The 16,620-nt window shown below is 51.1% G+C and overlaps 1 protein-coding gene across 15 annotated transcripts in view; it reads left to right on the top strand.

The window, feature by feature from the left end:
- The window catches only part of LOC106989291 (uncharacterized), a 139,646-nt gene that overhangs the window by 45,889 nt on the left and 77,137 nt on the right, over positions 1-16,620 (top strand). For all 15 annotated transcript variants that reach the window (XM_027043240.2, XM_027043239.2, XM_053212985.1 and 12 more), the window contains 10 exons: positions 494-680; positions 1,466-1,621; positions 1,985-2,118; positions 3,234-3,392; positions 8,838-9,018; positions 12,397-12,608; positions 14,328-14,516; positions 14,956-15,095; positions 16,069-16,231; positions 16,385-16,471. In XM_027043240.2, the coding sequence (XP_026899041.2) occupies positions 494-680; positions 1,466-1,621; positions 1,985-2,118; positions 3,234-3,392; positions 8,838-9,018; positions 12,397-12,608; positions 14,328-14,516; positions 14,956-15,095; positions 16,069-16,231; positions 16,385-16,471 (1,608 nt within the window). The remainder of the gene's footprint in view (positions 1-493; positions 681-1,465; positions 1,622-1,984; positions 2,119-3,233; positions 3,393-8,837; positions 9,019-12,396; positions 12,609-14,327; positions 14,517-14,955; positions 15,096-16,068; positions 16,232-16,384; positions 16,472-16,620) is intronic.

Genomic DNA, 16,620 nt, shown 5'->3' with positions numbered 1-16,620 from the left:
TGGGTCCAAATTTCCTCTTTTTATAAGGACATCTGTCATTCCAGAGTAGGGCCTGGCCTCGTGACCTTATAACCCGCTCATTTGCAAAGCCTCTATTTCCAAAGAAGGTCCAGAGGGAGATGGGGAGACCAAGGAGGGGATTGAAACCCGTAGGTTTGAGCGTCTTCGTTTTTTCTATTTATCAAGCACCCATAGTGTGCCGGGTACTTGGAAGACAGCTCAGTGAAAGAGACACACACAATTTTCTCCTCTTGGGGCTTCCATTGTAACAGACAAAAATCAATAAGTAAATTGTACAGTGATAGGTGGGTATCAATGCAATAGGAAAAGGGAATCCTTGAGCTGGGCATAGGAGTCTGAAGGATCAGCCGCGAAGGCTATTGGCTAAGCTCCGTCCTCCGTCCCCTGTCCAGTCTGTCTCAGTTCTTGTGGGCAGAGCTGGGCTTGCTGGCCAAGCCCAGCCCTGCCCCCGGTGATGCTGGGGCCTTTTTAGGGCCGGAGTGACCTGTGGCCAGCAGCTGGCGGTGAGCCCCAGCGGTTTGAGGCCCAGCTGGAGGCAAAGCTGGTGACGGCGGGCCGCCCTGTGGTCCTCACCGGGCACTTCAGCCGGCAGGCAGGCAGCCGGTTGGCCTTCTCCCTGTTGCTGAGCAACGTGCTGAGTGACCAGGCCCACCTGTCAGGTAGGAAGAGGGGCCTACTGCCCACTCCCTCTCTTCAGGGCGCCAGGCTACAGGAGGGGGAGGGCTGAGCACCCCACGTGGAGTCTCCATGCCCTCGAAACCTGCCAGTATTAACATCCCCCCCAAGGGAAAATCCAGGTTCTGTACCTGCTCATGCCTTCCCTTCGATGCCCCCCCCAGAGGCTCCCCTCGGCGCCAACTACCTTCCATGAACCCCAGAACAGCAGCTTTTGGACTCTCTTGATTCTGGCCCATATTCCACCATGTGTAAAATGCACATTTTGCATTGTGACCCAAATTGCACGGGGCACGGCTTCAACCTTGAGCACGTGGCCTGGCCTGGGCACGGGCCAGCCTGGCAGGTGCCTGTCCTGATGCCAGAGCTGGGGTGCAGCCCTGTGGCTATGCTCCTCGTGGGTGTTCTGGGAGATTCTGGGGGGATGACGGCAGGTCCTGCTGGCTCTCTGGCGTGGGTATTCCGGGTGTTGTCCCTGGCTGAACGTTGGGGTCGCAGAAACAGGTTTCCAAAGGCCTCCCCAGATGGCGTCTGAGGCATTGTTTTTCTCCTCTGATCTGTCTTGTTTTCTACTTGAAGACTTTTGGCCTGGACCCACAAAAGTGACTTTCGGGGTCGCCCCCGAGTAGTAGGGTCAGTGCTCTGACATCGGTGTTCCTCGGCAGACACTGGGGCATCCTTTCCACCAGCACCCCTGTCCCCGGGGCCCCTGGGGAGGGAGCCCCGGCCACACCAGGCCTGCCGCTCTCACTGCCCGCTCCCCCCGCAGTGCTGCTGGAGAAGAAGGCGGAGGACGGGCTGCAGGTCGTGGTCCTGGGCGGCGAGCTCTCTGTGCCAGGTTTCGTGGGGCTGCGCGTCCTGGGTCTGGTGCAGCAGTGGGGCCGCCTCTGGACCAGCTCCCTGAGGATCAAGTACGGCCTCCTGGGTACGGACCTCGAGCGGGGCGGGGGCCGACGTGGCGGGACCCTCGCCCTCTCCTGGGGCTCTGGCTCTGGGGGCCGAAGTGCCGTCTTGCCTTTTGTCCTTTCATCACCCTGTTCCTTAGCCACCTGGTCAGTTTGTCGGCCCTGAATAGACCTGAGCACCCACCGTTTAAAACAAAAGAAGATATTTAAGTCTGTCCCTTAAACCCTCCCTCCCCTTCAGTAGGTTCCAGCGAGTGACGGCAAGTGGAGCCGGGGCAGGGGTGGGAGTGGCTGAGACTGGGCTGCGTGCTCCCCTGTCCCGGGAATGGGGATGGAGGGCTGCTGGCGGACGACGGGCAGGCATCTCCGGTTGCCCTGCGTAGGTCAGGCGAGGCAGCTGGCGCAAGAATGTGGCACCAGCCAGAAGCTGCGAACGCACAGTGGCTCAGAGGCAGCTTATGAGCTAGAGCTGGACCACGAGCTCCACTGCACGCAGGCCCCAGCGCTCAGCCACAAGGTGAGTGCCCTGGATGGGTGGGCGGGGGCATCTGGAGAGGGCCCAGAGCTCATCCCCTCGGAGAGATTGGGTCAAGGTCACGTATGGGAACGGGGCTGGAGTTGGAGCTGCAGTCTCAGGCTTCCGTCCATTGGTTCATTTGGTCTTTAGTGAGTATCTACTATGTGCCTAGCACTTGGGAGAGCTGTGCACAAGGCAGCGCCTGGCCTGTGCCATGCTGTTGCTGGGTGGGGGCAGAGAGTGAGAGCGAGAGAGAGAGCGCGCGCGTGCGCACGCGAGAGAGAGAGAGAGAGAGAGAGAGAGAGAGAGAGAGCAAACCAAGGGAGCCGTAGGGGACATGGATGGTAAACACGGCGGAGACTGAGGAAGCATAACAGTGGGGAATTTAGTTTGGATGGGGTGGTAGGGAAGGCTTCTTTGGGAAAAGTACATCTTAAGGTGAAAATGAAACCATGAAATGGCTCTGTTCCTATGGAAGCATGCTTCAGGAAGGAGACATGGCAAGTGCAAAGGTCCTGAGGCAGGAGGGAGAGCTGGAGCAATAGGAACTCGCAGTTCGCCATAGTGGCTGGCAGCGTGAGCAGAAGGGAGAAGCCGATGTTCCCTTGTTAATTGACTTATTTCACATTTTCCTCTCCCACTGGATTCTTGCCCCCATGAGTGCGGGATCTCCTCAAGTCTTCCTTGTTGGGTATCTGATGCCCAGTGCTGGGCATAGTACCTACTTGGTACTTGGGGGAAAATGTGTTCAGTGAATGAATACATGAATGAACCTGGTGTGGAGATGTGAGAGGGGGTGGCAGGATGCCAGGTTCGAAACCCTGATCCCCTGAGGATCTATCAGAGAGCCAGAGGCTGCCGTAGAGAGTGGGGGCAAGAGGCCGCGGATTTCACTCAGTCCACGCTCAGGATTTAAGGGGTACTGACCACATAGTCTCAAAGGTGGACCATATTCTAATGCATTGTTTTACGAAATCAAAGTCAATGCGAAAAGACATTCACCTCCTATGGAACTGTCTGCCCAGAGGAGCCACGGTGGGTGGCAGCGAGGAGGCCCAGGGACTGGGCAGACCAGGCTTCCTCGCGGATCTCCTTGGGGGGGGGGGGGTCCCCAGCTTCAGCTCCGGCACGAGGAGGGCTCGGGCCACCTTCACTCCCACCTGGAGGTGAGCTATGGGAAGCACTGGAACGAGAGCAGCGGTAAGAGGCAGTTCCGCATCAGCCAGACCTTCCAGAATGACTCCGGCCCGGCCCTGAGCAATTACTTCGTGGAGGTAAGCGCGGGCTGCACAGAACCGCAGCATTGCCTGGTGGCAGCTGGGCATCCCCCCTCCCCCCACCCCCAGTCACCACATCCCTTCAGGCCTTGGTTGCAGGGTCACCACCAGCTTCGGCTTCACGTTCAGGCTTTACCGGAGGGCTAGCACTTTTCTATAAGTAAAGTGTAACTGAGCGCTTAGCCCCTGAACAGGCGATGTACTCTTGCAAGGCACACACTTTGGGTGTGTGTTTTTAAATTGTTTAAAAATGTTTTTAATCGGGGGCGCCTGGGTGGCTCAGTCGGTTGAGCGTCCGACTTCGGCTCAGGTCATGATCTCACGGTTCGTGAGTTCGAGCCCCGCGTCGGGCTCTGTGCGGACAGCTCAGAGCCTGGAGCCTGCTTCCGATTCTGTGTCTCCCTCCCTCTCTGCTCCTCCCCTGCTCGCACGCTGTCTCTCTCTCCAAAATAAATAAAGATTAAAAAAAATATTAAAAATGTTTTTAATCGTAACAAAATACATACAACATAAAATTGACCTTTTTTTTTTTTTTTGCGATCTTTAGATGTATAGGTTAGTGTCATTAAGGACACTCACGCTGTGGTACAACCATCACCACCAGCCTCCCCCAGAACTTTTCGTCTTGTACAACGGAAACTCTGTCCCCAGTAAAAAATAACTCGCCACTCCCCGCGCCCCCGGCCCCCGCAACCACCTTTTTACTTTCCACGCCTCTTGCTGCCCGGGGTTCCTCATATAAGTGGCATCTTATGGTATTTGTATCGTTTTGACTGGCTTCTTTCATTTAGCGAAACATCCTCCAAGTTCGTCCAGGCTGTAGCTGGTGTCAGAATGGGTTCCCTTTCAAGCCCGAATAATGTGCCGTCGGATACGTGCATCACATTGTCCTCTGTTCCTCTGTTGATGGACCCTTAGGTTGCTTCCGTGTTTTAGCTGCTGTGAAACATGCTGTTGTGAATGTGGGTGTATGAATATCGGTTCGAGTCCCCGTTTCTAATTCTTTGAGGTAGATAATTCCAAAAGTGGAGTGATGGATCAGATGGTAATTGTATTTTTAATTTTTTTCGAGCGACAGCCATACGGATGCCCACAGCGGCTGCGTATCTTACACTCCCCCCCCCCACCCCGCCCCAGCAGCGCACGAAGGTTCCAGGGTCCCTGCGTGTGCACTGACACTTGTCGTTTCCTGTTGTTTTTGATAGTAGCCGCGCTAATGGGTGTGAGGTGTCACCTCATTGTGATTTTGATTGGCATTTCCTTAACGATGAGGGATATTGAGATCCTCTCATGCCCTTGGCGGCCATTGGTCTGTTTCTTTGGAGAAATGTCTGTTTGAGCCCTTAACCCCTTTTTGCTTTGTTGACACTGAGTTGTAAGAGTTCCTTGTACCTTCTAGACAGTAACTGTGTATCAGATACATAGTTGGCAAATACATTCTCCCGTTCTGTGGATTGCCTTTTCCATCTGTTGATACCAGCCTTCGATACACACAAGTTTTAAACTCACAGACAGTCCAATAGATCTCTTTTTACTTTCCTGGCCTGTGCTTTGGGGGTCCTATCCAAGAAATCCTCGCCAAGTGTAATGTTGTCGTTTCTCCTTGATGCTTTCTTCTAGGGATCTTCTAGTTTAAGCTGTCAACTGGGTGTTTGATCCCTTTTGAATTAACTTTCGTGTGTGGTGTAAGGTAAGCGTCCCATTGTGTTCTTTTGCGTGTGGCTATCCAGAGGTCCCAGCCCTGGAGTGTTGAACAGACTGGGATTTCCCCCCACCGAATGGGCTCGCTGTGCTTGTTGGAAATCATGTGACCACAAATGTGAGAGTTGACTTCTGGGCGCGCCATTCTGGTCCACTGGTCTGTATGTCGCTGCCTTTCTGTCTGCCATACTGTTTTGATTACCGTAGCTTTGTGAGGCCTCCAACCTCATGCTGCTTTTTCAAGACTGTTTGGACTGTTTGGGGTCCCTTGAGATTCCATATGAATTTTAGGATGGATTTTTCTATTTCTGCCACACACACACCAAAATGTGATTGCAGTTTTTGATGGGGATTGAGTTACACCTGTAGGTTGCTCTGGGTTGTGTTCGTGAAGACTGGATGTCTCTCCATGTATTTATATCTTCTCTAACTCCTTCCACCAACATTTTGTGATTTCCAGTATACAAGTCTTTGGTCTTCTTGATGAACTTTATTCTCAAGTATTAAATTGCTTTTATATATACCAACACTCTGTGAATAAATTCCCCTTGTGAAAAAAAAAAGTAATATTCAGAATGAAGCTAAAAACTTTGTTCTTAGTTCTTTCTTCCATCCTGGCCCCTTCTAGAAGGAACAGCAGTTATATTCCCGGGCGCTGGAAAGGAGATCTCTTTCTGTTGTTTGCTCTGTGGGCCTGTCGCAAGCATTTAGTTTTGTTTGGTGAGTCTTGCTTTGTGAGACCTTCAGCTACCCGTGTAGGAGGAATTTGTTACTTTGTAGACATCTCATCCATTCTTTTAAACAGGTTCATCATGTTCCCTATGCTGCTGTATTGTATCTTATTCGGCCATGTAACTCTTGTGGTTTCTAGCGGAATGAGTCTGAACATCCTTGGGCATGCCTCCCTGGGCACGTGTGTATCTCTGGGTCGCAGGTCATAATGCACAAGTGGGATTTGTATATTTTTAACTGGCTGCCTTTTGACAGTCTGCCCTCTAAAACGCTCGAATCAATCCCCCACCCCTCCAGCCACGTCCAAGAGGAGCAGTTTCCTTTCACCCATATGTGACTTTTACCACTGGAAAAATATTGTTGATATGGGTGGAAAGGATATCTCGTAGTTTGAATTTGCATTTCCCTGGTCGCTCAGGAAGGCTGAGCACCATCTTTTCTGTATTTATTCTACTGCAGATGGCTTTTTTATATTGTTGGACATTCGAAAAAATTAGAACTCTGACGTGATTGACAGCTCTTTCCACGACTGCAGTACATGCATTACGTTACTCTTCTGAATTGTGAAAACATCTTCTTTCTGGACAGCGTCTGGCCCCCAGGGTTTTGGGAAAGACATGAAAGCTGGGCGGTGTTTCTGCAGGCTTCTGAATATGGCGGACACCCTGCTAGGTTCTGGGGGGACAAGTATGAATAAGATACTATTTATTATTTAAAAAAAATTTTTTTTAAACTTTATTTTTGAGAGAGAGTGCAAGCAGGGGAGGGGCAGAGAGAGAGGGAGACACAGAATCCGAAGCAGGCTCCGGGCTCCGAGCTGTCAGCACAGAGCCTGACGTGAGGCTCGAACTCACGAACCATGAGATCAGCCGAAGTCGGACAGTCAACCGACTGAGCCACCCAGGCGCCCCAAGATACTATTTATTCTTAAGACGCTGACAGGGAACAGAAGAGGGAAGGACAGAGGGAGTAGTGATGAGCCATTTATTATTACCAGGCCACACGTCACCTGTGTTGTTGGTAGCCTCTCATTTAAGCCCAGTGAAGTAACCACTATCTATCCTCATTCTTTGGAACGGAAATTGTGTCAGCACGCTGGTCTGAGGTGTCCCTGACCACAGGTCTACCATGTGGCAGAATTGAAATAGAAACTCCAGGATGTCTCATTGCAAACCTTAGGCTCTTAGCCTCTTGGCTGGACTGGATTGTGCCAGAATTAATTTTCTGTAAAATAATTTACTGAATGATTAGTCAAGAGGAGAAATCATTTCCTGGGCTATTCTCTGAGGCCAGTGTCATCCTGGTGCCCAAACCAGACCGAGACCTCAGGAGAAAAGAAAAACCCAAGACCTCTTATAAATATAGATGCAAAATCCTCAAGAAGGTACTAGCAAGCCAAATTCAGCACTATGTAAATAGAATTACATAGCACAGCCAAACGGGTTGTATCCCAGGCATGCAAGGTTGGTTTCACATTGGAAAATCAAGGTAATACACCCTATTGATAAAGGATGCATCAGTAGAAGATGAGATGATCAGTAGAAGCAGCAAAAAGTATTGGGCAAATCCCCGTATCCTTTCATGGTAAAAACACCCAACAGATGAGCAATGGAAGAGTACTTCCTCAACCTGACAAAGGCCATCTATGAAACATCCACAGCCAACATCATACTTCATGGTGAAAGACTAAATGCTTTCCCTCTAAGATCAGGAACAAGACAGAATGTCTGCTCTCACCAATTCTATTCAACATTGAACTGGAGGTTTTAGCCAGGGCAGTGAGGCAAGAAAAATAAAAGATGTCCAGATCAGAGAGGAAGAAGTGAAACTATTTCTGTTTGCAGATGACATTATGTCCTCTGTAGAAGACCCTAATGAATCCACACAAAAAAATCTATTAAAGCTAATGCATGAGTTCCTCAAAGTTGCAGGAGACCAGATAAATATACAAAAGTCAGTTGTGTTTCGCTACACTAGCGATGAAAACCCTGAAAATGAAATTAAGGAAATAATTTCTTATGTAATAGTGTCAGAAAAGGTGAATACTTCAGCATAAAAGTAACAACAGAATGTCAAACGAATATTCTGAAAACCACGGAATGTTGTTGAAAGAAATTAAAGAAACTGAAATAAATGGGGAGACGTCCCATGTTCCTGGATTGAAAAATGAATGTTAACATGGCAAGGCTCCCGCAGCGCCTGGGTGGCTCGGTAGGTTAAGCGTCTAACTTCAGCTGAGATCATGATCTCACGGTCCGTGAGTTCGAGCCCTGCGTCAGGCTCTATGCTGACATCTCCGAGCCTGGAGCCTGCTTCCGATTCTCTGTCTCCCTCTCTCTCCTCCTCCCTTACTTACACTCTTTCCCCCTCTCTCTCTCTCCCTCAAAAATAAATAAACATAGGGGCACCTGGGTGGCTCAGTCAGTGGAGCGTCCGACTTCGGCTCAGGTCATGATCTTACCGTCTGTGAGTTTGAGCCCCGCATCGGGCTCTGTGCTGACAGCTTGGAGCCTGGAGCCTGCTTCGGATTCTGTGTCCCCCTCTCTCTCCGCCCCACCCCTGCTTGTGCTCTGTCTCTGTCTTTCAAAAATGAATAAACATGAAAAAAAAAACAAACATTAAAAAAAACGAAAAAAAAAAGAATATTGTTCAGCAATAAAAAGGAATAAAGTTCTGATACATGCTACAATGCAACATGGGTGAATCTTGAAATTGTCATGCTAAATAAAACAAGCCAGACACCAAGGGCCGTATATTATATGATTCCACGGATACGAAATGTCCACAATAGGCAAATCCATGGAAACAGAAATTGGATTAATGGTTTCCAGGGGCAGTGGGGAGTGACTGCTGATGGGTACAGGGTTTCCTTAGGGGTGGCCTGGGCTGGGCAGTTCCTGATAACTGGGGAACTCAGGCCGACCCGTGGCTGTCCTGGTGAGCCAGTGGAATGTTGTAGGTTGGGAGTGGAGTGCTCTGACCAGCATGTTGACGGTGGGTCTTCTCCAGTTTGCGCTCCAGGTGCCGGAGAGGCAGGTGGATTACCGTACGCAGCTGTACCACTTGAGCCTTCGGCAGCCCCACTTGGAGAGCAGCACACACCTGAAGGTTCAGGACAATGGACAGCTGCCCTTTGCGGCCGGCTTGCGGTGGAAAGACACCTCTAGAGCTACCCTGTGGAAATGGGAAGGTGAGTGTCATTTAGGGAGGCTCTGGCTAGCGGTTGAGATTTCTGGCCCCCAGGTCTCTGCTCGGGCTATGCCCCTTACCTGGAATACCTTTCCTTTTTGTTTGCCTGGATGTCAAGATTGATACACTAATTATCCAGTTTCACCCCGCCCCACTTCACCTGTTGTCCGTTACCCTGCAGTCCCCCTGGCTTCTTTTCTGTTCCCCCAGAGACCTCAGAGCCTTTGCACATGCTGTTGCTGCTCCCTGGAACACTCTCTCGCCTTGAAAAACTGGATTTACCATGGTTTATCCTTGAATTAATTTTATTCTTATTGTAGTCATACATAGTTTGAAAAGTAAAGTAGAAACTTTGAGTTGGTAATTGTTGAAGGTGGGTGAGTATTACATAGGGGCCCATCAGATGTTCTCTACTGACGTATGTACCTGAAATATTTCTTTAAATGTTTTTTAAAGATTTTTTTAATGTTTATTTTTGAGAGAGAGAGAGAGCAAGAGAGAGTGCGCATGCACGTGAGGGAGGGGCAGAGAAAGAGAGACAGAGACACAGAATCTGAAGCAGGCTCCAGGCTCGGAGCTGTCAGCACATAGCCTGAAGTAGGGCTCGAACCCACGAACCAGGAGATCATGACCTGAGCCAAAGTTGGACGCTTAACCAACTGAGCCACCCAGGCATCCCTAAACTAAAAAGCTAGTTTATAACAATTATTGTAATTGTCTGCTTCATATCTTTCTATCCAGAGTTTTACTTAATACAGCAACCATTATAAATTCTTTTGTCTGTTTCTTATTAAACTCTTCAGCTCTTAAAATAATATAATTATACTGCTATTTCTTGATTTTTCTATTTTAGACATTCTTCATATATTTTTTACCAGACAAGATGATAATGTAACTCTTTAACCAGACTTTTTCGAGTATCTGTTTTTCTTTGTCCCCCTAAAAGAGTTGGTCTGTGAACATCCACTGTTTACTTAATTGTGACTATAAATGTCCTTCTGAGCTGAGACACAAAGCTGACTTTCTGTTTTTCCTGGAGTTATAATGGCCTTTCCCCCTGTTTGGTTAGTTTCCTATTTTCCTCTTACTAATTATCCACAGATTTTTAAGCATAAGTGCAAAACTCTTCTCCAGATGGCCAAACACATGAGATTATGCATCAGCTTCAATTAGTTCCCATATTTTTCTTGGAGACCTTCTTCTTGGAACCACTGTCCCTCTCCAATGTAGACCAGTTGCACACCTGTGGTTCTGGGGTGTCCCTTCCCCATCATTCTGAGAATTCTTTCTACTTCTCTGGGTCACAGCCCTGTTTCTTGCACTTATGTCCTCTTTTTTCTTGATTTACTCTTTTGTTTTGATGGAGCACATCTTCCAGTAGCTTCCTGAGAGAGGTATTAGATTCCTAAAGCTGCTTTAACAAATGACCACAAACTGAGCAGCTTAAAAGAACAGGGATGAATTCTCTCACCAGTTCTGGAAACTAGAATTCTGCATTCAAGGTGTTGTCTGGGCTGTGCTCCCTCTGTGACCCTGGGTAGAATCCTTCCCTGACTCTTCCTAGCTTGTGGTGGTGGCCATCACTACTTGGAGTTTGTTGGCTTGCAGCCACACTGCTCTCATCTCTGTCTCTGTTGTCACATTGCTTTCTCCTGGTGTGTATGCCTGGGTTCAGACTTCCCTCCTCTTACAAGGACACCAGTCCTATTGGTTTTAGGGCCCACCCTACTCTAGTGTGACCTCATCATAACTACTTACATTTGCAATGACCTCACTCCCAAATAAGGTCATGTTGTGAGATACACTGAGGGGGTGAGATTTGGTATATTTTTGAGAGACACAGTTCATCTCATAATAGGATGTAAATGTTTTGCTCCCCCAATGTTTAAACTGGCTTCATTCTACCTGGGTAACTTGGCTGAGTAGAGAATTTTCGTTTTCCCCTTGGGATTTTGAGGACTTTGCTCTACTGTCCTTTCATACAGTTGAGATACTATTTTTGGTCCATCGGCCTTTGTATGTGACCACTTTCTTACTCTCTGGAAGCTTTTTGGAATGTCTCTGTATTCTCAGCATCTTCAAATCTTATGATGTGCCCTGACATGCATCTTCTTTCATCCATTGTATTGAGCAATTTGCGTAGACCCTTTCAACTTGGAAGTGTCCTTCAGGTCTGGTAGTTTTCTTGTACAGTTTCTTTGATAATCTCCTTCCCTCTGTGTTCTGGTCAGATAGGCTCCAGAAACTGAGGTTCTAATTTTCTTTCTTTGCTTTCCTTTGTTCCTTCTGTTTATCTTTCTGTTCTGTTTTGATGACCTATTTCCTCAAGTTCTGCCACCCCTTTGACTACGTTTAAATTTTGGCTCTCTTCTATTTTCTAGAGCTTTTTGTTGTTGTTGTTGTTCCTGGGAGCTCTCTTCTTAGAGTGTTTTGCTCACGGACACAACTCCTCCTACCTTTCTGAGACCTAAGAGAATTTGGGAGCTTTGATTTGTTCTCTCTGAGTTTCTTTTAACTTTTGTTTTCTGAATTTCTATGAGTGGCTTTCCTCGAATGCCACGCAAGGCTTAGGTGTGTGCTTATGTTTAAGAATTGACCACTCAGAACAACTCTGGAAGGAGTTCTACATGTGTTTGGAGGCTTGGGGGTGCACTTGTTGACTGGGAAGCTTCCATGCTGAGCATTTGGATGGGGAGCCCTGGGACCTATATCTGTGGACCTTTCTTTTTCTTTTTAATGTTTATTTATTTATTTTGAGGAGGGGAGGGGCAGAGAGAGAGAAAGAGAATCCCAAGCAGGCTGTCAGCATCAGTCTCCCGACCACGAGATCATGACCTGGGCTAAAATTAAGAGTCAGACGCTCAACCGACTGAGCCACCCAGGTGCCCATCTGCATATATACCTTTTGCCCAACATGTCACTGTGACAAAACTTCCAACCTACGGAAAAGTACCGTGGATTGTATCATCGATACCAACGTACCCTTAACCCAGATTCTACGATTCCATTTTTATTCCCCCTGTGTTATCACATATCCGTCCCCTTACCACATCCAGGTTATTCGTTGTTGCAGTTCTAAGTGAGCTGGCGACATCCATACATTCCACTCCTAAGTATTCCAGTATGTGCGGTGTTAACTAGAATGGAATGCACACCTCTCCAGGGTGCCACTTAATGAGTTTTGACAGGTGCACACACCTGTGTAGCCCCTGCAAGATTCAGAGCATCACCAGCCTTCTGCAAAGTTCCCTTCTGCCCCTTCTCACCCATTCCCAGGAGTGAAACCTGCCCATAGTGGATGTGATGAGGCACCTCTCGAGGCCTGCCAGTAGCTCTTTTCATACTGGGTGTCCAACTTCTGTCTGTTTACTTCTTGCAGGAGCCTTGAACCTGGATAGTCCCTGGCTGATGGTCTCGATGGCTCACAGGCTGTACTGGCCCCACCGGCCCACTTTCCAGGCTGTCCTGGAGCTGACGCTGGGCAAAGCTCGGACCCTCAAGAACCTGGTGATAAAAGTGGCCGGCAGGCGTCGGGGCCGCGACAGGGAGGGCAAGATCCACATCTCCACCCCGACTACCACTTACCTCCGGGTGCGCATGCCCAGCCACGCCCTCTGCTCCCCTCCCGCAGGTGGACTCTGGGCCCAGGAGCCTGGTTCCCTGCCATTTAGAAAGTCTCCCACGCAGAGGGAGAACACGCAGACCTGAGATCAGGTCACAGATGTGGGCGGTTTGGATGACCCAATGTGTACAGTCTTGAGAATTAGTCGCTAAGTGAATTTGGGAGAGGGGACCACCCCATCCCCCCATCCCATCTCGATTTCCCATATTCTTTTTTTTTTAATGATTGATTTTGGGGGAGGGGGCAGACAGAGGGGGCCAGAGGACCCAAAGCAGGCTCTGTGCTAACAAATGAGCCCAGTGTGGGGCTCAGACTCACAGACTCTGAGATCGGACGCTCAGCCAGCTAGCCACCTGGGCGCCCTCGCTTTCCCATATTCTTGCTTAGCAGCTGATAAAAATAGGAAGGGAGGTTGGAGGGTAACTCAGCAATAGGCAGACCTCAGGCTTTTGCCGAAAACCAGAATAAAAACTCCTTCAAGGTCATAGGTGACTTTTGTACCAGCTGCTGGATGTAATTAAGTATGCTTCTGTGCACCTGTTTGATCTCAGAAGCCAAGAGATTTGAAAGAAACCCAGTCAGTGGAAGATGCCCTGGGTGTCCCACGAGGGAGCCGGGCGCATCCATCCCCTCCCCGCGTTGGGATGATGGGTGGACCCAGCAGGAGGTCCAGGCCTGACTTGGACCCAGAAGGAGGCAGCTGCATGGGCCCATCTGGGGACAGTGCAGCCCCCTCTGAGTCAGGGGCAGAGTGGGAGCAGGATGGAGGCGTGAGGAGTCGGGCATCACTGCCAAACTTGGGGACTCAGGAGGGACTAGCACGTGGCAGCCAGAGCCACGTTTGAATCTGGAGCTGACAGATGAGCTGGTGGATTGTCAGTGGGGAGGAGGGAGCGCGAGACACGACGTAAATGACCCCAAGGCTCTGGCCGAGCGGCTTTGTGGGTAGGAGGTGCCTTTCACTGAAATGGACGGCTGGCGTTTGCGGGGGGGTGGTGGGCATGGTTCTGGGGGGAGACCCGAGGGTCAGTGACCTACGGGACAAGGTGTCACAGATTTCTAGTATTTGGCAGTGGGTTCAGCAATCCCTAAACCCCATTTTGACCCCATCACCCCCTCTCCTGAGGCTTGGAGCTATGTGAACAGCGGACAGTGGCCTGTAGGGTACAGACACCGTGCTATTCCTCGTGGGGCCTGTGCTGGGGGCCGTGGGCTGGGGTGCACAACCGTGTGTGGGGCTACAGTGTCCTCCCTCCCCCAGCTCCAGGACAAGCCAGAACAACACCCAGTCTTCCCAGGCCTTTGAAGGCCACAGCAATGATGCAGGGAAAGAAGGCCACCCGCATGTGTGTGTCCCTTGGGACACAGAGACCCTGCCTGCTGATAATGGTGGCCCCGTGAGGTCATACTCCCTTTCCAAGCTGAAGAGGAGAGAGGGGGAAGGGAGTTATCTTCTCTGATAACTCAGATTCTCCCTCTGTTCAGGGCTGAGAGATGGAGGGAAGTTTTTCCTCTTTCCTCAAGACCCTGTGGGAATCAACCAATTCTGCGGGGACCAGACGGGAAAGGCCTCCCGGAGGTGGTATCAGAGGGGTTTTGAAGCATGGGCAGGAGTTCACCAAGTGGTAATGGGGAGAAAGGGCGTCCCAGGGGAGAACATAGGGTCACCCTCCACTTCCTCGATGTAGGTGTCCACGGCGATGGCCTTGGCACAGAGCCTCTTCCGCAGCCGGACTGAAGTAGAATCAGCGTGGGGTGCGACTTTGAAGAGTGAGATCCACGCAGAGAACAGCCAGGAGCTTAAGATACTGCACGGCTGGTTGAAGGGCCCCCTGCAGGAGGTGAACTTAACGGCAGCTTACAGGCACATGGAGCAGGTATGTCCCGGTAGCCCTTGCTGGAGGCGCCACTCTTCAGAGACCTCAGATCTCTCCCCTGGGGTGGGAGAGGGCTCAGTGCCACTAGCTTGGTCTATGACCTTGGGCTTCCCTGAGCCCAGTTTCTCTGTTTGTAAATGGCAACTAGCCATATTAGCACAGACCCGTGCTAGCAAAGCCCTGCCTCGTGGAGCCAGAAGCCTGAGAAGTTCGTTTCCCCGCTGGGCGCCTGGGGAGGTGCAGGCATGGTGGTGATACTGTGTGATGTTGCGGTCTGATCCAGGGTGAGGCTGCCATCCAGTTCAGCAGCCCTTGTCAGATGCCATACCCAGGGCAGTGGATGGGCAGGGGGAGGAGCCCTTTGGACCCCCGGGTGGGAGGTTTAAGGAGCTCGGTCCCCGCTGGCCATCTGTCCCCACCAGCCTAGTCTTTGTTGCAGCCTCGGAAGACCCACGTGTCACTGGTGGCTCTGGTGACCAGCATGAGTGGCCGGCCTCAGGGCCTGGAGCTGGAGGGCAAGCTGGAGGAGGTGACGCGTGACGGGAGGTTGTACCAGAAGCGGGGGACCTTCCTCCTCAGGTACATGCACGCCCTTCCCCTTACGAGCATTGTCTGCCCAGGCCTCTGCTTCTGCAGCGTGGAGGGTCACGGGGGACAGGGTGAGCTGTGCTCCTGGGAGGTCCACGCTGGCCTGCGGGGCCCAGACAGAGCCCGGAGCTCAGAGACAAGCCATCTGCGTCCCTTGGAAGCCCCCGCATCCCTAGTCCCCCTTCCATTCGGATGCTAAGAAACCTGGGAGCAGAAATCTGTCCCCACCCCAGCCTGAAAGCCATTCTGGGGAATGTTTTCAGTTCCTGGAGGCACAGCTGGTTGCAAAGGTGGCTCTTGTGGTTGGGGATGTAAGAGGGGGTATTTCACGAACTCCAGGCCGTGTCCAGACCCTCTGCGTGACCTTGGTCATCTCGTGTCCAAACAGCAGTAACAGAAGAGTACCAGCAGCTGTTATCTGCATAGATCTCGTTCGTTCGTTTGTTTTGTTTCTATTTGTTGAGTACCTCCTATGTGCCATGTACTTTTCTGGGTGTCTGGAAAACAGAGAATAAAAAAGACAGAAGTCCTGGCCCTCAGCCTGTACTCTTTGTATAGACTTTCTGTCCAATGGTCCCAACCACCGTGTGACATCGGGGTCGGGGCTAGTATTTTAGCTCCCATTTCACAGGTGGGAACACCGAGGCACAGAGGCGTCAACCAAGGTAACAGACCCCAGGTGCTGCCTGTGCTTGGGTCTCTGCTGCCAAGGGGTGAGGATGACCCCTGCCGTGCCCCGGTCCCTGGGTGAGGCGAGGTGAGGCGAGGCGAGACGGGGAATGGGTGTCGGTTGGCAGATTGTAATGCACAGGGCCGGGGTATGTCCTCATGTTCTCTCTGTGACGGTCTTCGCTCTGCAAGCTTGCGACAGGCCCCGTCTGAGCTCACGGGGCCCTGTGGCCCCCCGCCCCTGCCAGCTGTTTTAATAGCCATTCTTTGGCCCGTTATCCTCTCTCTACGCCAGGCACCCCTTGCCTCTGCCCATCCCGCGGAGTCTGCTCCTGCAGGAGACCTTCACGGCGGACAGGCAACACCAGCGATGCTCCCTGGAAACCAGGCTGGTCCTGAACGGCCGAGAGGAGACCCTGCAGACGATAGTCCTGGGCTACCAGGCAGGACACACCTACGTAAGTGGGCTCCGGGGTGCAGCTGGAGAGGAGGCTGGGCCCAGGGGGAGGCCCCTTGTCTGCTTCTGACCTGTCCTTGTGTGTGTGTGTGTGTGTGTGTGTGTGTGTGTGTGTGTGTGCGCGCGCGCGCACGTGTGTGCTCTTCCCTCCCAGGTGTGTCTGGGCCTGAACCACCCGTACAGCAGCAAGGCTGTCCCTGGGAACGCGGAGGGTTGTGCTGCTGCTTGGAGTCAGCACGCCGTAAGTGAGAAGGCCCCGGAGGCCCCAGGCACCTTGCACCCCAGCGGCCCGCGATCCGAGTGCCGTCATCTCCGCCCTGGGCGAGCAGAATGCTCTCCTGCCCGGGTTTTCTGTTCCACTCTGTCCCCATTCTTCTACCCTGTGTGGCT

This window comes from Acinonyx jubatus, chromosome E3, assembly GCF_027475565.1.
Source record: "Acinonyx jubatus isolate Ajub_Pintada_27869175 chromosome E3, VMU_Ajub_asm_v1.0, whole genome shotgun sequence".
NCBI classification, from domain to species: domain Eukaryota; kingdom Metazoa; phylum Chordata; class Mammalia; order Carnivora; family Felidae; genus Acinonyx; species Acinonyx jubatus.
Note: the sequence above shows the minus strand (reverse complement) of the source record. Positions and strands in the feature narration are given on the sequence as shown.